Source organism: Emys orbicularis, chromosome 7, assembly GCF_028017835.1.
Source record: "Emys orbicularis isolate rEmyOrb1 chromosome 7, rEmyOrb1.hap1, whole genome shotgun sequence".
In the NCBI taxonomy this organism is placed as follows: Eukaryota; Metazoa; Chordata; order Testudines; family Emydidae; genus Emys; species Emys orbicularis.
Window position 1 is genome coordinate 14,580,715 of NC_088689.1, and position 25,372 is coordinate 14,606,086.

Below are 25,372 nucleotides of genomic sequence, written 5' to 3' on the forward strand. Positions count from 1 at the left end.
TACACTAATGCTTGGCTACATGAGCACTTAGGTTGCAGCAAGCTGGGGGTTAAATCTACCCTGCACTAGCCTGCCATGCTCTAAGTGTCCATGTGGCTCTTGCTGCCATGCCTAAGGTGACCACATGTCCCGATTTTATAGGCACAGTGCCGATTTTGGGGTCTTTTTCTTATATAAGCACCTATTACCTCCCACCCCCAGTCCCGATTTTTCACATTTGCTACCTGGTCACCCTAGCCATGCCCTAAATGTTCTGTAGTGCATTTTGATCTACCCTGCTTTGAAACAGGAGTAGATTAAAGCGCACATTTAAGAACATGCTACCTTTACTTTGCAGGACATAAGTAATGAATGCATAGAAAGTTGATGCTAGATTGAGTGCTATATTGGTCGTTGGGAAAATACTGATGTACACTTTTTACAAGATGAATAAATCTAAATCAATTAGTATCCAAATAAAATGCGTTACCTGGCCTTCACGTGTATATTTAATTTATTTTAGATGATTGGAATTTGGCTTGCTGCACTTTATCTGCTGGACCCAACAGCAGGTGAGATACAATATTTATAAATAACTGCACCAAACATGTTGAATTTAGTCATGTTCAAATGAAATAAAAAATGAATGTAAGTACAATGGAAATTCGTTTTCCTCTGCACTCAGTTTATTCTATGTGATTTATGATGCAGTTCACTTGGTGCCGAGAACTAGCAAAAGGCCTGTGCACCACTTAAGTTCTATTATAAGAGCTCAAGCAATGCATAGACCCTGTGTTCACCTTTAGACCCTGATTCTGCAAAGTCCTATGGACATACTTATTTTACACGTGAGCACGGTTTCCCAGGAGCAGCGCAGTAGAAGGAGTGTTCAATGGGATGAACAGTGTTTGAGATGAACAGAAAAGTCAAAGGAAATAAGTGCTCAGGATTTTGTGATAAATTCCTTCAGAACTCTTACGGGGGGGAGAGGGGGAATCTCCACTCCTAGCAGGGCCGGTGCAACCATTTAGGCAACCTAGGCGGTCGCCTAGGGCGCTAGGATTTGGGGGGCGCCATTTTCTTCGGCAGCGACTGCGGCGGCCGGATCTTCGGCCGCCCCGGTCGCTGCCGGCATTTAGGCGGAGGGAGCTGGGGCAGTGGAGCGCGGGTAGGGCCGCCTGCAGCGGGGGGGGGGGGGGGGCGGCACGCAGGGGAACTCCCCGCCCCAGCTCACCCCTGCCCCGCCTCCTCCCCGAGCACGCCGTGGCTGCTTCACTTCTCCCGCCTCCCAGGCTTGCGGCGCCTAAGCTGATTGGCGCCGCAAGCCTGGGAGGCGGGAGAAGTGAAGCAGCCACAGTGTGCTCGGGGAGGAGGCAGGACAGGGGTGAGCTGTGGTGGGGGGGGTGCCTCAGGGTGGGGGTTGGGGAGCTGCCGCGGGGGGGCGCCTCAGGGCGGAGGGGGGGAGCTGCCGCGGGAGGGGGCACCTCAGGGCGGGGGCTCGGGGACGGCACAAGGTGGAAGTTTAGCCTAGGGCGCGAAACATCCTTCCACCGGCCCTGACTCCTAGACATATACTGAGAGAGATGCCATACTTTAGAAACAGGGAATATTCAAAGATTATAATTGCTTGATATTGTATTAACTTTATAAATGTTGCATGTATCTTCATGGGATGGCTAGCTGGAGTGACTCAACAGGTGAGCTAAAAGGTGCATCCTGCAGGAGCTAAACTCAGTAGGGAGCAATTCCCAATGCTGAAAAAATTCAAGTAACCAGACTTTTGAAGTTTTGGCCCTGGAGAAATAACATATGCTAGTTCGACCTGGTTCAAGAAGCCTAATACAAAGGACTTGAAACTGTATCAAGTGACAGCCCTGATCAGAGGGGAGGGTCACTCACAGTCAGTCCAAGAACTGACATGAGACTGCGACCCCGAGAGACAGGTGCTGTGAAAGGGCCCGAAGTACTTTAGTCCTATCAGGGTCTCTATGTGGAAGATGGGTGACAGCTGGTAAGCGAGGCATGCGTAGAAGCTGTTTATTGTTTTTATGTTTTCTCTGAAATGCTTTTGCTCTGAATAAATAGTAATGTGTTCCATGAGAGCTGGCTGCTCACCCTGGCATTGCACCGGAGAGAACAGGTGCTGATGGGAAGGCAGTTCTGCTGAGGTGATCACAGAGAACTGCAGGAGTCTGCAGGCTACTTTCCTGGTCCAGAGGGAGTAGATCACAGGATCCCAATCCAATAAAGGTGACGGCTAGAGCCTGAGACTTAAGTGGGGTGCCCTCACGAAGACCAGGGAGGGTGAGAGATGCGGTTAACCTGGGAACGGTGACATATACACTTGCTGCTTTTGAGTCAGGAGCTGGCAGTAGTGACACCAGCACACATTTTTTTTAAATCTGTTTTTTACTTTTGTATGAGGATTCTACAACCCTAACGAAAAAAGTTGGCACAAGAGTATCCTGGTCTTTCATTATGTTTGATGAGCCACTAACATCTATTCTCTATTATCTGCATTAGCTAATATGGACAGAAAGAATCTGGACTTCAAAATTAATCATAAAACCAAAGCCCAGCGTCTGCTTCTTTTAAAGTTGTTGCCGCTTCCAATGCACCATCTAACTGTAATGGATTCCAAAATACTAATGATTTGCTTTGTATGCTGCAGGCGAAAAAGTTTGCTACCGACGACTTGGCTGCTTTTCAGATAACCCGCCATGGGCTGGAATACCAGGGAGATTTCTGGCAGGTTTACCCGACTCTCCAGAGAGTATGAACATCAGCTTCACCCTTTACACTAAAGAAACTAGAAATAACTCTCAAGTGAGAACCTATCTCTATTTTAATATTAAAAATTAATTACACCTGCCAATGTTCACTAGCTCCGTAGGAAGAGCGTGTCACTCACCATGAGAAACTGAGTCAGGAAATAAAGAGTCAGGTTGTTGTTAGATGCAGTAACTAACAGAGGTTAAAGTCACTGGGGTAAAAACTGAAATATTTTCATGCACAAACTGAAAAAATGAACCAAACAAATGAAACCTTTTTCTGGCACTTTTCCTGTGCAAAGAACTGGGAATGCTGCACACTACTGTTATTTGTAACACATTTAATTCTCTGAGGAAAACTGGGAGACATGTTTTAATAGTCAGTAGCATTTATGCAGTGCTCTAGGTGCTCAATCACCCCTGACAGATAGGAGAGCTAGCATCATCATTTTACTGATGGGGAAACTGAGGCAGGGGTGATATGATTTGCCAAAAACCATGTAGAAAGTCCAGAGCAGAGCCAGAATTAGGCTCCTCACTCCCAATGCTGTGTTCATTCCTCCAGCCCATGCTGCCTTTTAAAGCCAACATAATTTTAAACTCAAATATGCAGCCAGTAAGGGAAGATTAGTGAAGAAGTGGAATTGAGGGGAACTGAATGGCTTGGGGAACTTGCAAGGGGAAAAGGAGCCTTTCATGTTTTAATACCTGTAGCCACTGCAGCCAAGTTCAGCTTCAAATGAAGATTATTTCTCTGTGGTGGCCTATGTGAAGTCTGTGGTCTCAGTCCATTTCCCCAGAACACAGCTGCCTTCATCATACAAACCACCACCCTAACCGGTGCCCTTGTTGGCAATTTCAGCAAAAGCCAAAAACTGAACGGGCATGGAGAATGAACGGCCATCTCATCCCTGCAGAACGGGGGGAGGCAGTGGAGCAGCGTGAGTAAGCCAGCACTATTGCTGCTGCCCCATGGACACGGCCGTACTGGTGCCATCCCACTGAGCCAGAACTAAATCACTTTGGGGGTGGAAGTGAGACATGCCCAGGAGGTCACATTTTCCCAAAAAAATTAAGTGACGTAGAAAAATGACTTAGACACTTAGGAGCCTAAGTCCCATTGACTTTCAGTGAGACTTAGGAGCCTAAGACTCTTCTAAAAATGGAATTTAGGAGCTTTTGAACATTTTGCCTTTTGTGTTATGCATGAACATAAAAAATGCAACAAGCTGTGGCGGTGTAAATGTGACAGCCACCATCTTGGCCAACACGGCACCTCAAAAGGTAAAGACAGGAGCTATTAAAGCCAGAGCTATGAGAGGACATGTAGCATACATTCACCAGTGGGTTACACAAAACATTACTGCTATCCAATACATTAAATCAGGTAGCACGTACCTTGTATTATTGCCCAGCAGCTCAACCTGCATTGAATAGAAATGACTCAAACTAAGCTCGTAGGGACATCGCCGTGGAATGCTTCAGAGTCCCACTCTCTCCACTCACCCAGAGCAGAGACCCAGCATTAGTTTAAAAAGTTAGACTGAGGGTTAGAGATCATTCTGGCAGCAGAAGAAAGGGCCATAACTAAATGAATGTACAGCGGGCCTCCACTACTGCCCCTAGCACGGAGCTGTACCGCATATTTGGAGAGGGAAGTGACCTCAATGATTCCATCCCCTGTGATTTCCCAAAGCCACTCTTCAGTTGCACTGCAGTATTGGGGAGTCAGGAGTTAGGTCAGTAAGGGGGCAGGCAGCAGCTGGGAGGCTGGCATTGGAGGATACTCAGTGAGGTATTGCTCATTGTGATTAACTTATACTGGTTGGCTCTGTATAAAGAGCTCTTTGTACACAGAGAGGAATAGTTTGGAGCAGCAGGGACAGTGCAGGAGCTATGCTGCAACTGGGGTTAGAGAGATAGGGAGCTGTGGGGAGCCAATGAGACCCATGGGTTTCCAGGAGTGAAGATAGCATCCTATATAAGGGACGATCTGGACCATATTTTGTTTTTATTTCCTAGCTAAGAAGAGTTGGAGGATGACAAAATAGAGGATGATGATTATTACTGTTGTTTTTGCTCAAAACAGGTGATCTCTGCAATACATTCCTCAACTATCAAAGACTCATATTTCTGCTCACATAGGAAAACACGCTTCATTGTTCATGGATTCATGAGCACCGGAAAACGTGGCTGGGTGGTAGAGATGTGCTTGGTATGAGAGAATATCCTACAATTTCCAACTTTAACTGCAGCCACATTCAATCGCTGTTTCTTAAACACTAGTATTAAGCTTGCATTTTGACAACCACTTGATGTTACTAATGGGCAAGGGGTGCTAACCAAAATGTAACAACTTTAATAATCACCTCGCCCTTTTAATGAATGTGGGTGTGGGAGTGAATTGGACTGTACATTCCATATGGCTTTCACAGGAAATGAGAATGCAGGGTTGGGTTTAAGGTTGTGCATATGTTTTGTAATAGTCCAGCTTTGGAAGAAAAACCTATACTTCTTGTGGCATCCACTCCTCCCTGGGTGGTTGAGGGAGGTAACAATACTAATACCTAGCTCTTATATAGTTCCTTTTATCCATAGATGTCAAAGCGCTTTACAAAGGCAGCCAGTGTCATTATTCCCATTTAACAGATGGGTAAAATGAGGCACATAGATGCAAAGTGACTTACCCATGGTTATCCAGCAGACTGGTGGCAGAGCCTGGAATAGAACCCTAGTCCTCTGAGTTCTACGCCACCTCTCAGCTGGAGGAGACTATCCCTCTGCCATCACCACTGACACAAGCCAGCCCTGAAAATGTAGCCCCAGTCACACAGAATTATTTTGGCTCCTTATGTCCATCAGTCTAACGGAGTAAATTCTACTTTGGACAAATGAATGGAAAGCAATGATATGTGCACATATATACAGAGAAAAAGAAACTCTTCTTCCCAAAGGAGGACTCCTACTCAGCAAAATAAAACGAGAAAAGTCTGGGCCTCAACAAACACCGATCTGCAAAAGCAGAGAGAGCCTCTGGCACGAGGCTCCAGGGGAAATCCGTTTATACTCAGGATCAACCTAACCGTTGCGTAACCAGGAAGTAGATAATACCTTAGGCCCTGATGTTATGAAGGCTTACACGCCTGCTTAACTTTACACACTGTGAGTAATGGGCCCACTCAGAGAGAGTAAAATGAAGCACATGTGGAAGTCTTTGTAGTATTGGGATCTTAGCAAATTCGCCTGAGAAGTTGGATTTTTATTCTAATGGAGACGGTGTTTTATTTTATTTTGGTCTCATGCCAAGCCTACACTGTTCCAAGCATTCAGATATTGAAACTTAGGCAATGTCTCCACTACAGACCTTACAGCCACACAGCTGTACCGCTACAGCTGCACCATTGTAAGGTCTCCTGTGTTGCCACTCTATGCTAACAGGAGAGAGCTCTTTCCAGCCGACACGGCACAGTCCACACCAGCGCTTTTGTGGTTGAAACGTATGTCGGTCAGGGGTGTGTTTTTTTCACACCCCTGACCGACAAAAGTTTTACCGACAAGTGCTAATGTAGACATTGCCTTAATAACTATTTTGCTCCTTGTGGTTTGGTTAACTGTGCTGAAGCTAACAGATGGTCTTGTTACTTACTACTCCCTATTCAGAAGAGAGGACGAATTTTAAAACTAAAGAGAGAGAGAGAGAGAGTGTGTGTGTATAGACACACACATTTCTTGTACTCAACAATGCTTGTTTGCAAAACTGAAAACTTAAATTTAAAAGTTAAAAAAATCTTTATCCAAAGGTTAGTTAGCTGTTCAGTAGATCCTTCTGAAGGAATAAAGCATGTGAAGGCTAAAATCTACAGTAATTCCAATATGCTGGCCTGATTTAGCACACAATTCATACCCAGAACTCTCAGTTAAGGCAGGTAGAAAATTCACCATCAAAACTGTTTTTCAATGGAAAATTGGACTTTTGACAAAATGACTTTTTGTGAAAAGTATCAGTTCTCTAAGGGATATTTTGAGTTTTCAGAAAATAAAACTTTTCTGAATTAAAATGGTCAGTTTTTCAGTGAAAATTTGAAATTTTCTGGAGGAAAATATTTTCCAACCAGCTCTACTCGCAATTACTGGAATCATCTTAGACGTTTAGGAAAAATAAACAACCCACAACCAAAAATATCTTGAAAAGTCAATACACAGCAGAGAACTGAACCTAAATATTTCAGTGCCCTCTCAGTGGAGGCTGTTTTATACTGTCTCTTGATGCAAAATACTAACCTTAAAATGGAAAAAATAAGAGATCGCCATACAGTGTCTCTCGCTGTCTCATGTTATACAGGATATGACTCAAATTTACGTTCACCCATTGAATACAAAAAAGGCCAGGCTACAATGTGGTCCATGTACCTGCTGAGAGGAATGAGAGGGGTAAGAACCCCACAAACCCCTGAATCTCCTCCCCAAACCTTGGGTCTAGGCATAGAATCATAGAATATCAGGCTTGGAAGGGATCTCAGGAGGTCATCTAGTCCAACGCCCTGCTCAAAGCAGGACCAATCCCCAACTAAATCATCCCAGCCAGGGCTTTGTCAAGCCTGACCTTAAAAACCTCTAAGGAAGGCGATTCCACCACCTCCCTAGGTAACCCATTCCAGTGCTTCACCACCCTCCTAGTGAAAAGCTTTTCCTAATATGCTACCTAAATCTCTCCCACTTCAACTTGAGACCATTACTCCTTGTTCTGTCATCTGCTACCACTGAGAACAGTCTAGAACCATCCTTTTTGGAACCCCCTTTCAGGTAGTTGAAAGCAGCTATCAAATCCCCCCTCACTCTTCTCTTCTGCAGACTAAACAATCCCAGTTCCCTCAGCCTCTCCTCATAAGTCATGTGTTCCAGCCCCCATCATTTTTGTTGCCCTCTGCTGGAATCTTTCCAATTTTTCCACATCCTTCTTGTAGTGTGGGGCCCAAAACTGGACACAGTACTCCAGATGAGGCCTCACCAATGTCGAATAGAGGGGAATGCTCACGTCCCTCGATCTGCCGGCAATGCCCCTACTTATACAGCCCAAAATGCCGTTAGCCTTCTTGGCTACAAGGGCACACTGTTGAGTCATATCCAGCTTCTCATCCACTGTAACCCCTAGGTTCTTTTCTGCAGAACTGCTGCCTAGCCATTTGGTCCCTAGTCTGTAGACGTGCATGGGATTCTTCCATCCTAAGTGCAGGACTCTGCACTTGTCCTTGCTGAACCTCATCAGATTTCTTTTGGCCCAATCCTCTAATTTGTCTAGGTCCCTCTGTATCCTATCCCTACCCGCCAGCATATCTACCACTCCTCCCAGTTTAGTGTCATCTGCAAACTTGCTGAGGGTGCAGTCCACACCATCCTCCAGATCATTAATGAAAATATTGAATAAAACCGGCCCCAGGACCGACTCTTGGGGCACTCCACTTGATACCGGCTGTCAACTAGACATGGAGCCATGGATCACTACCCGTTGAGCCCGACGATCTAGCCAGCTTTCTATGCACCTTATAATCCATTCATCCAGCCCATACTTCTTTAACTTGCTGGCAAGAATACTGTGGGAGACCGTATCAAAAGCTTTGCTAAAGTCAAGGAATAACACGTCCACTGCTTTCCCCTCATCCACAGAGCCAGTTATCTCGTCATAGAAGGCAATTAGGTTACTCAGGCATGACTTGCCCTTGGTGAATCCACGCTGACTGTTCTGAAGCACTTAGAGGAGAAGAAAGTGATCAGGAATTGATTCCTTGAGGACCTGCTCCATGATTTTTCCAGGGACTGAGGTGAGGCTGACTGGCCTGTAGTTCCCCGGATCCTCCTTCTTCCCTTTTTTAAAGATGGGCACTACATTAGCCTTTTTCCAGTCATCTGGGACCTCCCCCGATCGCCATGAGTTTTCAAAGATAATGGCCAATGCCTCTGCAATCACATCTGCCAACTCCTTTAGCACCCTTGGATGCAGCGCATCCGGCCCCATGGACTTGTGCTCGTCCAGCTTTTCTAAATAGTCCTGAACCACCTCTTTCTCCACAGAGGGCTGGTCACCTCCTCCCCATGCAGTGCTGCCCAGTGCAGTAGTCTGGGAGCTGACCTTGTTCGTGAAGACAGAGGCAAAAAAAGCATTGAGTACATTAGCTTTTTCCACATCCTCTGTCACTAGGTTGCCTCCCTCATTCAGTAAGGGGCCCACACTTTCCTTGACTTTCTTCTTGTTGCTAACATACCTGAAGAAACCCTTCTTGTTACTCTTAACATCTCTTGCTAGCTGCAACTCCAAGTGTGATTTGGCCTTCCTGATTTCACTCCTGCATGCCTGAGCAATATTTTTATACTCCTCCCTGGTCATTTGTCCAGTCTTCCACTTCTTGTAAGCTTCTTTTTTGTTTTTAAGATCAGCAAGGATTTCACTGTTAAGCCAAGCTGGTCGCCTGCCATATTTACTATTCTTTCTACACATCGGGATGGTTTGTTCCTGCTCCCTCAATAAGGATTCTTTAAAATACAGCCAGCTTTCCTGGACTCCTTTCCCCCTCATGTTATTCTCCCAGGGGATCCTGCCCATCTGTTCCCTGAGGGAGTCAAAGTCTGCTTTTTTGAAGTCCAGGGTCCGAATTCTGCTGCTCTCCTTTCTTCCTTGTGTCAGGATCCTGAACTCAACCATCTCATGGTCACTGCCTCCCAGGTTCCCATCCACTTTTGCTTCGCCTACTAATTCTTCCCGGTTTGTGAGCAGCAGGTCAAGAAGAGCTCTGCCCCTAGTTGGTTCCTCCAGCACTTGCACCAGGAAATTGTCCCCTACACTTTCCAAAAACTTCCTGGATTCTCTGTGCACCGCTGTATTGCTCTCCCAGCAGATATCAGGTGATTGAAGTCTCCCATGAGAGCCAGGGCCTGTGATCTAGTAACTTCTGTTAGTTGCCGGAAGAAAGCCTCGTCCACCTGATCCCCCGGTCTGGTGGTCTATAGCGACTCCCACCACGACATCACCCTTGTTGCTCACAGTTCTAAACTTAATCCAGAGACTTTCAGGCTTTTCTGCAGTTTCTGGAGAAAACCGGAGCTCTGAGCAGTCATACTGCTCTCTTACATACAGTGCAACTCCCCCACCTTTTCTGCCCTGCCTGTCCTTCCTGAACAGTTTATATCCATCCATGACAGTACTGCAGTCATGTGAGTTATCCCACCAAGTCTCTGCTATTCCAATCACATCATAGTTCCTTGACTGTGCCAGGACTTCCAATTCTCCCTGCTTGTTTCCCAGGCTTCTTGCATTTGTGTATAGGCACTTAAGATAACTCGCTGGTCGTCCTGCTTTCTCATTATGAGAAATTGCGCTCTCCTGCTCGTGCTTCCTCCCGGTATCCCATTTCCCCACTTACCTCAGGGCTTTGGTCTCCTTCCCCCGGTGAACCTAGTTTAAATCCCTCCTCACTAGGTTAGCCAGCCTGTTTGTGAAGATGCTCCTCCCTTTCTTCGTTAGGTGGAGCCCATTTCTGTCTAGCACTCTTCCTCCTTGGAACACCATCCCATGGTCAAAGAATCCAAAGCCTTCTCTCCGACACCACCTGCGTAGCCATTCATTAACTTCCACGATTCGACGGTCTCTACCCAGGCCTTTTCCTTCCACAGGGAGGATGGAAGAGAACACCACTTGCACCTCAGACTCCTTTATCCTTCTTCCCAGAGCCATGTAGTCTGCAGTGATCCTCTCAAGGTCATTCTTGGCAGTATCATTGGTGCCCACGTGGAGAAGCAGGAAGGGGTAGCGATCCGAGGGCTTGATGAGTCTCGACAGTCTCTCTGTCACATCGTGAATCCTAGCTCCTGGCAAGCAGCAGACTTCTCGGTTTTCCCGATCAGGGTGGCAGATAGATGACTCAGTCCCCCTGAGGAGGGAGTCCCCGACCACCACCACTCACCTCCTTCTCTTGGGAGCGGTGGTCATGGAACCCCCCATCCCTAGGACAGTGCATCTCATGCCTTCCAATCGGTGGAGTCTCCTTCTGCTGCCTTCCCTCAGATGTATCATCTAGTCCACTTTCCGCATTAGTACCTGTGGAGAGAACATGAAAATGGTTGCTCACCTGTATCTGCATTGCTGGTACATGGACGCTCCTCTTTCGTAAAGTGGTAAACTGGCACTCTATGCGCTGCTATCCCCCGTCCACCCCTGAGCAGGAAGTGGAGCCTTGGCTCCTCTAAGCAGAGCAGCTGAACTGTTGGTAGTAATCCACCAGCATCTAATTACTGGTCCCATGGAGCAAAATAGGAAGCGGGGAAGGAATCCTCTAAGGCATGAGTCATGGGTCAGCACAGACATACTGCCTTGTGAAGAGGACAGACTATATAAGCACAGTGCACACCTTCATGTTTGCACACTTATTATAGTAAATAGTGAGTTATGATGGGAAATTAGAGAGCAATATCCCTGACTTTTGTAAGCTTCCAGTGTGGAAGTCACCAGGCTTTTAGCTTTACGTGCTGTTGTAAAAACCTCCCACTCAGTTCTGAGCCCCTCACTCTTGGTTGCCTTTTTCAGAATTGAAGAGAGAGCTTTAAAAATTAATGGTTTCATTAAACTGTTTACAGAAGAGACTAAATGAAACAGTCAGAAATTGTATACTGCAATAAATCAGTTTATAGTTCTGATCTGAAATAAGTGTTTATGGTGACAAAAATTGAAAAAAATATTTTGATTGTGCTTTTTTAAAGTTCAGACATCTGTTTGTATGAATGTCAAAGTTTTCATCAGATTGTGATTCATGAGAAGACCCATATTAATGTGTGTAATTGCTGTAGTAAAATGCTGTCCTTTGTAAACAACAAGCAACCCAAGTGCTCAATTTACTTAACGGTTCATTTAGGTTTAAGTTGAATCAGTATTTTACTGTATGCTTTCATAAATTCTTTGTTTTCTGTTTACACACTAGCTGCTAGTGGAAGTGGAAGATGTGAACTGCATTGCCGTGGACTGGGCAGATGGTGCAAAAGGCATATACATCAGTGCAGTGAACAACATCCGTGTTGTTGGGGCTGAGATTGCTTATTTCATAAATACTCTTATGGTAAAAAAATGTATTATGAATTTTAAGTTACTTTTTAAAGCTAAGATTCACATGAGCATAATGGGTTTATGTAACCGGTGTCTTTGTGCTCTGATCTTATTTTCTTGTGGTCACAAAAGTATGATTCAAAAAGTTAATGTTTTGGGAAGTGCAGAACACAGCAGCTAGTTGAGAACCAGCAAAATGGGGATACCTCACACAGCCACAAATGGTACTAAGATATGTCCTAAGGATAGTACAGTAATATGATAGAAGTGACTAATTAACTTAAAAGACCAGTAGGTGGCAATATTTCTTTGTTTTCTCAACTGTATTTGTATATTCACTGCAAGGGAGGCACCAACATGACTCTTAAAGTGATTAGTAAATACTTGTTAGGAATACATACTTATGCTTGAGATAGAGTTACATTCTCAATTTAGCAATTCATTCCCAAAGCAAACAGTGGCTGGGAATGGTCCAGAGGTTCACTTAATACTGCTGGACTTCAGTTTCTGATGTCTGGCTACAGGATATAAACACTCTTAAGTCTTCTAGTTCTGACTTTGTTACTTCCTGGCACAACAGATCCTCAGAATTATCCCGGGGTTTCCCTCTTAACAACCGTCTTGTCCTGCCTCTGCTGCCAGTCCCCAGTCTCTGTCTGACACAAGAGGAAAGAGTTTCAAACTTAGGCACTTAAATCAAAGTGGCTGATTTACAAAAAAGTGTTGACACTTGCAGCTCACATGGACTTTGAATAGAGTTGTGGATGCTCAGTACCTCTGAGAATCAGGGCATTTGTTTAGCTAAATACATGTGGATTTAGATGCCACACATTAGACATCTATGTCTGAAAGTTTTGGCCAAGGCTCCATCTAGGATGACCAGGTGTCCGGTTTTCGACCGGAACACCCGGTCGAAATGGGATCCTGGCGGCTCCTGTCAGCACCGCCAACAAGGCTGTTAAGGGTCCGGTCGGCAGTGCTGAGCGCTAAGGCAGGCAAGTCCCTACCTGTTCTGGCACCGCGCTGCGCCCCGGAAGCAGCCAGAAGGTCCGGCTCCTAGGTGGGTGGGCCATGGGGCTCCGCACGCTGCCCCTGCCCCTAGCACTGGCTCTGCACGCCCATTGGCCAGGAACTGGCCAATAGGAGCTGGGGGGCAGTGCCTGTGAGCGAGAGTGGTGTGCAGAGCCTCCTACCCCACCGCATACTAGCACCAGACCTGCTCGCCACTTCCGGGGCACGCGCAACGCGGTGTCGGGACAGGCAAGGAGCCTGCCTTAGCCCCGCTCTGCCGCTGACGGGGAGTCACCTGAGGTAAGCCCGTGCCCCAACCCTGAGCCCCAACCCCCTGCCCCAGCCCTGAGCCCCCCAAAACCCAGAGCCTCCTCTTGTACCCCCAAACCCCTCATCCCCAGCCCCACCCCAGAATCTGCACCCCGAGCTAGAGCCCACACCCCAACTCCCTGCCTCAACTCACAGCCCCCATCCCACACTCTGAATCCCTCGGCCCCTCCCCCCAGCCTGGAGACCCCTCCTGCACCCCAAGCCCCTCAGCCCCGGCCCCACTCCAGATCCTGCACCCCCAGCCAGACCCCTCACTCCCTCCTACACCCCAACCACCTGCCCCAGCCCAATGAAACTGAGCGAGGGGTGGGGGAGAGCAAGCCACCGAGGGAGAGGGAATGTAGTGAGCAGAGGCGGGGCCTCTGGAAGGGGCAGGGCCTCAGGGAAGGGGCAGGGCTAGGATGTTCGGTTTTGTGCAATTAGAAAGTTGGCAACCCTAAGGCTCCATCTGACATAGAATAGGTTTTGCAAACACTAGCATCTCAAGAGAGTACCCTCTAAACTTGTTGCCTGACAGACCTTATCATTTCCAGCCTGGTGGCTTTGTTCCTATGCCTCAAGTCTTCTTCCTATACAAGATCCCCGTTACTTAATGACCTGCCTTCCACAGAGAGTCATCTCATTTCCTTGGACAAGGAGGCCCCAGCTGCTCATGAAATTTGTGTGTCCCTCTCTCCATTCAATATGGCTGTACTGTGGAGTGTTTGTTGTCCCACCCATGCTTCTCCACAATGAAAATACTGCCATAGTGAAATCTCTGCATACATGGTTCTTGGGCTTTTACCATTTTCTCTCTTCACCGATTGGTTTCTTCCTCTGAGACCTTTATAAAGCTGTAAATTGATTTTTTTTTTTTAAATTTGGTTTACGCATTTCTCTCCCATCAATTGTATAGCCTACTTCCATTGCTCAAAACCCTGAGTTTGGCACAAAATTCAACCCAACCTAGGCCAAACTATTGACTACCAACTGAAGGATCCACAGCAGAGACAGTTCACACCCAGATATTTTCCCTTTGTGCCTGACTGAATATGAGACAACTGTATTATACTGGATCTCCAGTGTAGATGTCCTACGCCTATACAATACAAATTGTATGTTTTCCATGAAGACTGTATTTGTGAGAACTCTGGAACAGGACTTTGCCACTGAACAATTCACGTGCAAATCAAACCTTTATGTGGCTTTATGAACGGCTAACAGGAATTATTAGGAGATATTTGGTTTGAACTTAGCATGGATACCTACTAAAATCATTGGCAAAAGTTATAAGGAACGTGGGTAACATTGTAAATTGAAAGCCTGGGATTCTTTCATTTAAAGGTAAAAACATTTGAAAATTCTGTAGCCAAAGTTTTTTCTGTTCCTCTATCAAGGAAGACAAGCAAATATGACTGGAGGCACTTATTCTGGTACATGCATAAGCAAGTTAGGTGTGGACTCCAGGCAACTAGTCACTGTTGCTTTCAGTGTCATAAAAGTTGCAACTCCTTGGGTCAAATACACCCCTAGACAGAGTGTATTCACCAATTAATCTCCACTTAAACCTCTAGGGCCATGTGAAACCTAAGGGGTGAATAGGCCTTGTACAGTACCTCAGCACAGAGGCGGGTAAATTTCATCACATCCAAGCTTACCAAAGAGACGCTTAAAGGGTGGCTGGATCACAGTACATAATTACCTATATGGGGGAAACAGAATTTTGATAGAGGGCTCTTCAGTCTAGCAGGCAAAGATATATCAAGATCCAGTGGCTAGAACCTGAAGCTAGACAAATTCATACTAGAAGTAAGGTGCCCACTTTTAACAGTGAGGGTAATTAACCATTGGACCAACTAACCAAAGGTTGTGATGAATTCTCCATCACTGGAAATCTTTAAATCGAGATGGGATTTTTTCTAAAATGTTCTAGTTCAAACAAGAATTAATATAGGGAAGTCCTATGGCCAGTGTTATGCAAGAGATCAGACTATTATCACAATGGTCCCTTCTGGCTGTAAAATCTATGAAAATAAGGCATCTTCTGTGTTTGACATTTAAATACATATGTTCTATTTTCTTGTTTTCAAAAACTCATCAGAAAATGTTTCAATACTGCCCTTCTCATATCCATATCATTGGCCATAGTCTGGGTGCACATGCTGCAGGAGATGCGGGAAGAAGAATACGAGGCATCAAAAGAATAACCGGTAGGCTACTCACTAAGATGGAACTTTATAGGGTATGTTCTTTAAGAGGAAAGAAGTTTGCAAAGCTGGACCCACTGAGCCAAACAGGCATAAGTGGTTGTATCTTCACCAACTTCAATGAGTTGTGGTGCTTGCTTATGCCACAGCGGAATTTAGCCCGTTCTGTGTGTTGTTCCTATAGACGTCACTATGCATTCTTTATGGTGTTAACATGAGTAAGCAAAATATTTAAATAAAAAAAACTAGTGCATCTGCATACTGGTAGATATTCAACATTTATTGTTGTGTTTGTTAGCTGAAAATGCAATAATGTTATCCGTATTGCTTTAGTAACAGTATTAAAATATCAACAGTGAGGATTCTTATGCAGATCTGTATTTTTAGTCGTCTCAAGCAAATGATGACCTGAGATACGACTGGCAAGTTTCTCTCCACACACAGTTTCCCATGTCTTACAATCCATTTGCAAAGTAAAGCTGAAGTTTCTCCTTAACATACTTTCAGTGGAAGTGGGAATTGGGGTGGGACTTATTAACAAGGCAGATACACTCTGCCTCCAAGGAGTCTCCCAATGGCCACTGTTAAGACATATGTCTTGCTCTGAATGGGTTTAAGAGGTGAGGCGGGAACACAGGCTACAATCCCACTAAATGACCTTTTCCCAGGCCTTTGAGAGGCAATAACCACACAAGTCCCCTGAAGACTTTTCTGTGCTGTCTCTCGGTTTTCCCCACCCCTACATGCACCTGCACAGCAGCAGAGCGCGACAGCAATCCCTGCACTTCCATGAGCACAAGCACTGCTCCAGCTGAGTATCGGAAGGAGGCGGTCACAGCCTCACCTCTCTCCGACACCAAACTAGCTCTGCCTAGGGTGGGAGGAGCCTGTGGCACAGTTCCCATGTTCTCTTACAGCCAGGGGTTCCTGCTAGAGTGGAGCACCATTGCACCACATGCTGTTGTTTTAAACCACGATGGAGGTCCAAGTATTGGGAGAAGGTGGTTCTCCCTGTACAGCTGTTGGACCCTGCTAAGGGTTTGTGGGCACAACCAGCAGAGCCAGACAGGCTATAACTGCATTCCTGTGTTGTATTTTGTTTTTTCCCCCTCACTTCCCCAGATTCATTTGTAGTAGTTACTGCTGCTAGTGACAGGAGGTCGGTGATTAAGGCACTGGACTAGGATAGATCAGTTCCTGGCTCTGTGAAAGGCTTCTTGTGTGACCTTGAGCAAGTCACTTAATCTCTGTGCTTCAGTCCTTCATCTGTAAAAGGGGGATAATCATGATAATGCTTCCTTTCTCTAGTTAGATTGCAAGCTCCTTTGTGCAAGGACTGTCTCTCGCTTCGCATTTGTAATGCACCTATTACAGTTGTGCCCAATGGGTGCTACTAAAATACAAATAAATAACTGATCAAAAACTCTTTAGTCTTTCCATTCCACACCAGCAGAAAATGTAGGAAACTGGATCATTGTGTTAAAATCCCTCCTCATCCTTGGTAATATGACACCATTATACACTAACCGATAGCACTTTGCTTGCGCTGGGATGAGTTTGCAGGAAGGCTGCCTTCCAGAAGTTGAGACTCACTTCTAGATCACTTGGAAAAAACAATAGACCATCACGAGAAACGAAGCTTCATTCTCCTTGGAGTGACTACATTTTATGAAGTATTCTGACTTCTGTAAGTGTTTTGACACTGTACAAATGTTTATGACATTAAAATGTTCAGTGCACTGGCCTGGGGTTCTAACCCGTGTTTACATTAATGCATGGTGAGTAGTATATACTTCATTTGAAACTGATGCTCTACATGCGTACAATTTTTTTCCAATCCAACAGTGAATAATTTGTTTCTCTTTAGGCTTGGACCCCGCTGGGCCCTTTTTTGAAGGCACTCCGCCTAAAGTCAGATTGGACCCTACGGATGCAAGATTTGTTGACGTTATCCATAGTAATGCTGCCCAATTTCCTACTGTAGGTAAGGTCCCACATACAAGCAAACATTTGCAGCAACAGTCCTGACACTGAATTAACTGAGGCACTCACCATGTCATGTATGTATTTCAGGACTTGGAATGGTTAATACCACTGGCCACCTTGACTTTTACCCAAATGGAGGAAGTATTATGCCTGGATGCGATGATGTAATTATTCCAGTGACTAAAAAAGATTGTCGAGTCTTCGCTGAAGGTAAATCTACTTCAAACATCTGCAGCATTAACTCACAGTGTCTGTTCATATTATAGTTCTGAACATGGCAAATGGAGCTTTTTTGAGGGTTTTATTTTTAAAATAATGTTTTTGCATATTTGATGATGGGTGGAAAAAAAGCATGAAACAATGAGGGCCAGATGACAGCCATGATGGCCTGAAGGTAGCGTAAGGGGAGAAATGGTTATACAGAAGATGTGGGATCAGCCTTAATTTCCATAATTTGACTGAAGATTTGGGGCAGAGATCATTTAGTGCTTCAGTCGTAATGGGAAGTGTCTGGCCAGGGTGAGGACAAGGTCATGACTATACCTATACTGGGGCAGCGCTAGCTCCCACTTTGGAATAGAGCAGGGATCGGCAATCTTTGGCATGCAGCCCGTCAGGGAAAGCCCCTGGCGGGCCCGGCCAGTTTGTTTACCCGCCGCGTCCACAGGTTTGGCCGATCGCGGCTCCCACTGGCCGCGGTTCACCGTCCCAGGCCAATGTGGGCTGCAGGAAGCGGCGCGGGTCAAGGGAGATGCTTTCCCTGATGGGCCACGTGCCAAAGGTTGCCGATCCCTGGAATAGAGGCTGCAAGTGACACCTCTCACCACGCTGCATCCAGCACCCACAAGGCACTGAGCAAAGGCACAGAGCCTGAGTGCATCTCCCCTCCCTATAGCAACTTGAGCCAAAGAGCTGGGCTGAACATCTCCAAGGAGAAGGGGGAAAGAATCCCCTCTCCACATGGCTTGGAATGGTGGACACAAAGCTTGTGGATCCCTTATACTCTATTCAGTTCATCTGAATTGCATTCTTTACGGCAGGGGTTCTCAAATTTCATTGCATCGCGACCCCCTTTCAACAATAAAAATTACTACATGACCCCAGGAGCCTAAGCCAGTCCGAGCCCCAGGTTGCTGGGGGGGGGGGGAGGGGAACAAAGCCGAAGCCCAGGTCTTCGGTCCCAGGCAGGGGTCTGTAATCTGAGTCCAGACGCCCAGGGCTAAAGCCCTCAGACTTCAGCCCCGGGCGGTGATGCTCGGGCTTCTGCTTCATCCCCAGGAAGTCTAAGCCAGCCCTGGCTACCCCATTAACATGGGGTTGTGACCCACTTTCGGGTCCCGACCCACAGTTTGAGAACTGCTGCTTTATGGCATGCTGCAACACAAAAAATGATACTGTGTTGCGTAGCTGTCTTGTAACATGGATCAATATCCACAAGAGATCTTAGGCAGGTGTGAACCCAGTTTTCCAGCTATGAGAAGTCAATGCATTGGTCAATTGAAGCAGCGAGTTTCTCGTATGCTATTGAAAACCAGAAACCCATAACATTCCCCTTAAGAAGTCCTACAGGACCATGCTATCCTTCCAGCCAGCATTTTTATTAATGTTATAAAGGAGAAAAAACCACCCCTGCTCTACGTGGCCAAATGTAATAGAAGATGGTTTCACAGACACTCATAATTTTGTTTCAACAGATGCCAATTCTCCTATATGCCATCATTCACGCAGCCATCAGTTTTATTTTCAAAGTATCCTCTATCCCAATGGATTTCTTGGATATCCCTGCAGGACATACGAGTTCTTCCAGTTGGTAAGCATAACAGCCCAAGAATGGGTGAGCTGCAAACATTAACAACTCTACTTTCATGTGCACACATCACACACAGAGTCAGGTGCTAGGGTGTCTCTGCTCTCCCAGTGCCTGACTGGGATCAGGACTTGGGGAGAACAAAGCTCCAACAATAATAAAGCAATGCAGCTGGTAGAGAGCAGGCAAGAGACAGGATAGATACAGATAGACCCTGGCTCCCACGCCGTACCAGTGGCGGAATCCGGGGTATCTGATGATTCCACTGGGATAGGTGAAACCTCAGGTGTCTCCTATGCTACACGTTCCATTGGAGGTTTACGGCTAGCATACGTTTTGTACAAATCTCAGGCTGAAAAACAGGTAGTGTTTGAAATGGAAGGGTTCAGACCATCACCACCTGGAAGTTAAGTGCACCCCTCATTGTTACGGGTAAAGAGATAGTTTGTTTCATCCTCAGATGGTTAAGCACAAATAATCAGAAAAGAAACTGATATCAGAAACAGGACATTGAAACGCAGTGGGGTTCAATAGCGTGGGAAGGGAATGGTCAAGGCTTTGGTAACATCAGGGCCACCTTTTCAGCCTTAGTCTTGCAAGAGTTAGGATGAAAAGAAAAATATTCCACATTACCCAGACGCTCTTATTTTCCCCTAGGGACTCTGCTTCCCATGTCCCAGAGAAGGCTGCCCAATGATGGGTCACTATGCTGATCAATATCCAGCTAAACTGGAGAAAATAAACCAAAAATATTTTTTAAACACAGGAGCACACCCACCCTTCACTAGTAAGTGTAGAAGGGTAATTATTTAGCCAAATAGATGGGGGGGAGAGAGGGGGGTTTGAAATGAGATGATCTAAAGCTGTAAACTCGCTGTGCTGTTATAAACCTTTGAGAAGCTGAATGGTGGTGGTTTTCCATGTCTCTCTAGTATAAGGCTGCTGACAACCAAGGAAAAACACTAAACGGTTTACCAAAGTCCATTCTTGCTGAGACTCTTGAGCTGCCTGTTCTTCAAACGAGAGCAGTAAAAGTACACTTACAAGAGAATTGGCACTGGTTGTGGTAGGTAAGGAACCTAAACAATGCCAGCAATCTACTTTGATTTGGTTTTGTTGTGTAGGTTGGAGCCACCGAATATCTATCAAGCTGTCTGGCACGAAGAAAGTGAGGGGGGAACTAAACATAGTTTTCCATGGCACAGACGGGTTCACAAAGCAGTACGAAATTATCTGGTAAGTTCAATGGCACAAGACTAGGCTTTGTAGTATGTCTCTATTTCATTCACACCTCTGTTTGCAAGTCATGTTTAAAGGCTGCAAGCAACAAACGTTTGTTCATTGTTGCAGTCATGTTAGTTAACACACATAAAAACAGACAAGGCTTCTGAGAATTGGCTAATGGTTAGAGAAGGGGCATGGAAGTCAATTCCTTTTCCTGGGCTCTGTAACATTTAACAAGCACTCGGGAGTCTGATTTGCCTGGAGAGAAGGCTCCAGCCAGCTCAGACAGAGATTGTTCATACTTCCATCCAGGTCACACCGGGCATTGTGTGCAGCTTTGCCACAGGCATTGGCCTAGCCACTTCCATGCTAGCATTGTGATAGCTTGTTAGCATATTCACTCCCACATGCTTACATGATTCCCTGCTCTGCCACTGACTTGCTAGATGAACTCATGCAAGCTGCTTAACCTCTGGGCCTTGGTTTACCCAATCTGTAAACTGGGTATACTACCTATCTTGACTACATGAAAAAGCTTTATTAATGTGAGAATAGCACAGAGACCTTTAGATGAAGGGTGCAAGGGGTGCATGGCCCTTCACAACCTAACTCCCCCCTCTGTTCAGCCCATGATGCCAGCCTCCATCTCCCACTTGCTAAATTTTCACCTTCAAGTTTTCTCCCATGCTGCCCCTCATGCTTGGGAGGAGCTCCCTGTAAACCTCCACAAAGCTACCTCAGTATCCTCCTTCAAACTCTCTTCTCCCACGATGTCTACAAAAAACTTGACAATGTTTAAGCTACCAGTGTGCTGAGATCACAACCCATCCAGCTGACCAATAATGTCTCATTGTTTCCTTGTACTCCCCCCATCTGTCTGTCGTCATATGTTGTCTCTTGTTTTACTCTTAGATTGCAAGCTCTTTGGGGCAGGCACCATCTTTTTGTTCTGTGTATATACAGCATCTAGCACAGGGGATACTACAGAAATACAAATAATTATTATTAAAAAGTTACTAAGGGTTATAAAAAATAAGGACAACATGCTGAAAGTTCTTTAGAACCTGTCTTAGCTCAGCAGCCCCCTAGACCAGTGGTTCTCAGCCAGAGGTCTGGGGCTCTCTGTGGGGCCACGAGGTTTCCGCCAAGCATGGCCGGTGTTAGACTCGCTAGGGCCTAGGGCAGAAAGCTGAAGCCTTGCCGCATGGGACTGCAACCCGGGGCATTGAGCCCCACCGCCAGGGGCTGAAGCCAAAGCCTGAGCAACTTAGCTTCCCGGTGCCCCCGGCAATAGCCCTGCTTACTACCATCTAACAGCAGCCCTGGCTTTTATATGCAGAAAAACAGTAGTGGCACAGTTGGGCTGTGGAGTTTTTATAACATGGGAGGGGACTCAGAAAGAAAAAGGTTGAGAAACCCTTCCCCTGGACCATATCAGATAGTGTCACTCTCCTCATTCTCCTATTTGCAGTGGACTCCTTCATCAAGGTAGCATTTATACAAAGTACGTCGATGTTGAAATTAACCCAAGATATATTACAAAAGTTGAATTTCTCTGGAATAAGAATATATTGAGTCTGCTTTGGGCCCGATTGGGAGCAGAAATGGTCCACATAATCAATGAAGAAGATGGACACGTGTAAGTATACTTGTTTTAAACTACATGTTATTCATTTATAAAAAGAGCCAAATTTGACATTGCAGTTTGCTCCTAAAGGGTGAGATTCTCCCCTATGCATAGAGCTAGCATACAAGGGCAAAGCCCACTTCAGTCCCACTTAAACCCTCCAAACAGAGCTGAAATGGGAGCTCAAGGGTGCCCAGGCATTAGGCTGGCTTTCTGCATGGAGATGGATTTCATCCAAAAAGCAATTTTAACTGCGTGCACAACAGTGAAGTACAGCAGCTCTGGAGACACTGTGTGGGGTCGATTGATTTCAGTCGTTCGTGTCATCGCTGTGTATTCAAGTTGATCGGGGGGACTGATGCTTCTGTTTGATCCAGTGTATTTCTAGAGTGGGGGGTGCAGACTTTGTAGCTTCTGTAAACTGAGCTCATTGCACACACCAGGTGCTCCTTGCATCCCTCCATTCTCCCCCACAAGCTCCCATCCCCCTCCATTTCATTTACTTCGTGCAGCTCCCCCCTACCACTTACCCCATGCCAGGGGCTCTGTGTAGCTCACATTCCCCTCTCTGCCACATGCCAGTGTCTCTTCGCATCCCTCCTCATTTCCCCCCATTCTAGGGTCTCTGTGCACCCACCATCCCTGGGCCCTGCATCTCCCTCCATGCCAGTGTCTCTGTGAATCTCCACTCCAGTTCCTGCCAGGATCTCTGTGCACCCGCTTTCTCCTCCCACCCACAAGCCCTCCCTGTAAGGCTCTCTTATTTCTGTTAAAATAACAGGAGTACTTGTGGCACCTTAGAGACTAACAAATTTATTAGAGCATAAGCTTTCGTGGGCTACAACCCACTTCTTGGGTTGTAGCCCACGAAAGCTTATGCTCTAATAAATTTGTTAGTCTCTAAGGTGCCACAAGTACTCCTGTTATTTTTGCGGATACAGACTAACACGGCTGCTACTCTGAAACTTATTTCTGTTGGAGCCCAGGCTACAGACAATCAACCTACACAGTAAGTTAAGCTGTTGCCTCTGATATGTCTAGGCAGCAGCAGCAGAGGGTGGCAGTGAGATTCCTCTGCCTGCAGCGTGATTCCTCTGCCTGCAGCACCAGGCCTGATTTTCCATTGAATCAGGCTTTTCTGGCGCTCTGATTTGCAGCAAAATCAACAGCGTTGTGCCTATTGATGCCTGGAACACTCCCTGAATTTTTGGAATTTGTCCAATATGGGGTTTCAGGGAGATCATGTTACAGGCAGACAGGAAAATGCCAGAGAGCTGAGTGTTAGATTTCACCTGGCTTGGCCAAAAGAATAGACAAGGGCGCCCAGAGCATTAAAGGGTACTCCTTTATTACACGCTGTATAAATACTTGTTAAATAATTTTTTTTTAAAAGAACCCCAAGGTTACCATTTCTGTGACATGACTTTTCTACAAGTACCACCCTACAGCCAGTTAGTACAAGTCACGCCCAGGTGTGTTATTTTCAAGGAGGGTATTTCCAGGAGTGGTATCAGGGAAACAAAACTTGTACCATATTTTTGTTCCAAGAGATAGGTCAGGACATCAACATAAACAGACTTATCAGTGGGTATACACAGGCTCCTTCCTGTTTGGAACTACCCAGATAAACCCATTTATATCAAGATTATCATACAATGTGGCTCTGAATATGAAGCACTGCACACTGATGGAAATATATAGTGTTCCATCAATTCTTGTCACCCCTTTATACTATTTGGCTGAACTACTGGTATGTAAGTGGAGTACTCCTCCTCCCAGAAGAGCAGGGTCTTGGCTGGCAGCATCAGATGAGCCAATAAATGTAACCAATGTTCCTACACACCTTTGAAAAAACCATTAGTAGTGAAATATTGACTCAGGTTGTTTTTCCCCCCCAGGTCTACATATTGTGGCAATGGAAACGTGAAATATGGAATTCCACAATTACTTACACCTTGTTAAATTAAATCCCATCAACTATAGTTGCTGTGTTATCTGTCCTCTCTCTGGGGTTGTTTTCACACACAGCTATTGATAGAAAATAATTCTTAAATAGGTAGTTTTCTTTGTTTTCTCAGCTCTGTGCAAACACGCTGATGGGTTTTTCAAGCAAGAAGTCATTGTTTACATTTATCCTAGTCCACTTCCCTTGTAAGAGATGGGGCAGGAGCCACGGGAGTACATATATAGGTGCACTGATAAACATTGTAATATTGACACAATCTTTCCAAACAGAGTCTCACAGACAAATACAAATGTTTTCCACTGTGTTGCATTTGCAAGATTCTCTCTCTTTAATGTGTTTAGATGGCACAAAATCTCAAAACAGCCCTAAACATACACCAGGAGTACATGCAGAAAACCTCTATGCAGTTTACCTTGCTGTTTTAATGCATTAAAATACATCATTACACTTAACATACACAATATTTATGAGGTAAGAACAGACACGCACAAAAACAAGTCACCATTTCAGTGAAAGTCAGAACTACCCATCATACACTGCAATCTCACACAAATACTTCGCAAAGTAAAATATTCCCCACTTATGGAGAAAACGATGGGGCTAAGCTGTAGCATTAAGCCGCAGCTCTACATTAAGGGTAGTACAGAGATGCACCAGCCTAGTAGAAGCTCCAGGAGACACTCTGGACTCTGCCAAGCTCCTGATGGCACAGCCAGTGTGCTGCTCTTAAATGGCCTGACTATCCCAGCTAGCGATTGTGGAGAAGAAGCAGGGCCATGACCTTGACTCCTCCCCACTCCGTTTGCACGGGCTTATACCACAGTGGCACTAACCCTGTGAAGTCCTGATGGCAAAACCTGCCACCACACCAAGCTTCTACACAATGGGTTGGTGGTGCAAGAAGAGGAGAACTCTGTGTGTGTACTCTTCATCCCTTGCACACCAGAGCAAGGGCCCAGAATTCTGCCCCTGATCTGCATTTAAATAAGAATAATTCTTTTAGCCACGTGCCTCCAAAAAAGCTGATGAGATACTGCCAAACTTGTCTAACTTAATACTGTGACAGACGTGGCAATTTCTTGCAAATCCTGAACAAACCTCACAGAATTAAATTAAACCCTACTGAAGTAAATTTAAGTGTCTTAGGAGTTCATTATATTAAAAATGCAAAGATTTCTCTGTTATGGTTGGATTGTATGTAACAAGTTTTCCTGTAGTTGTTCATGAGCATTTAGGGCCACACCATTACCCTGAGAATACAACCCTTAGAAGACAGACAGACAGCAATGTGAATGAAGGAGGCACACATGACTAATTTAAACCCTATGCGAGCTTCAAATGGCTATTTTAAAATAATGGGCCAGATGAGAAGGAACTTTTGGGATAAACAAAGTTAA

At 45.6% G+C, this 25,372-nt stretch overlaps 1 protein-coding gene across 1 annotated transcript; it reads left to right on the forward strand.

The window, feature by feature from the left end:
- The first annotated feature begins 502 nt into the window (after positions 1-502).
- LOC135881461 (pancreatic lipase-related protein 2-like) lies at positions 503-23,971 on the forward strand. Its single transcript, XM_065408123.1, has 12 exons — positions 503-551; positions 2,651-2,805; positions 4,840-4,965; positions 11,717-11,851; positions 15,260-15,368; positions 17,233-17,349; positions 17,439-17,561; positions 19,046-19,161; positions 19,816-19,945; positions 20,283-20,394; positions 21,854-22,021; positions 23,908-23,971. The coding sequence occupies exons 1-12, from the start codon at positions 503-505 to the stop codon at positions 23,969-23,971; spliced, it is 1,404 nt and encodes a 467-aa protein (XP_065264195.1).
- Positions 23,972-25,372: the final 1,401 nt, after the last annotated feature.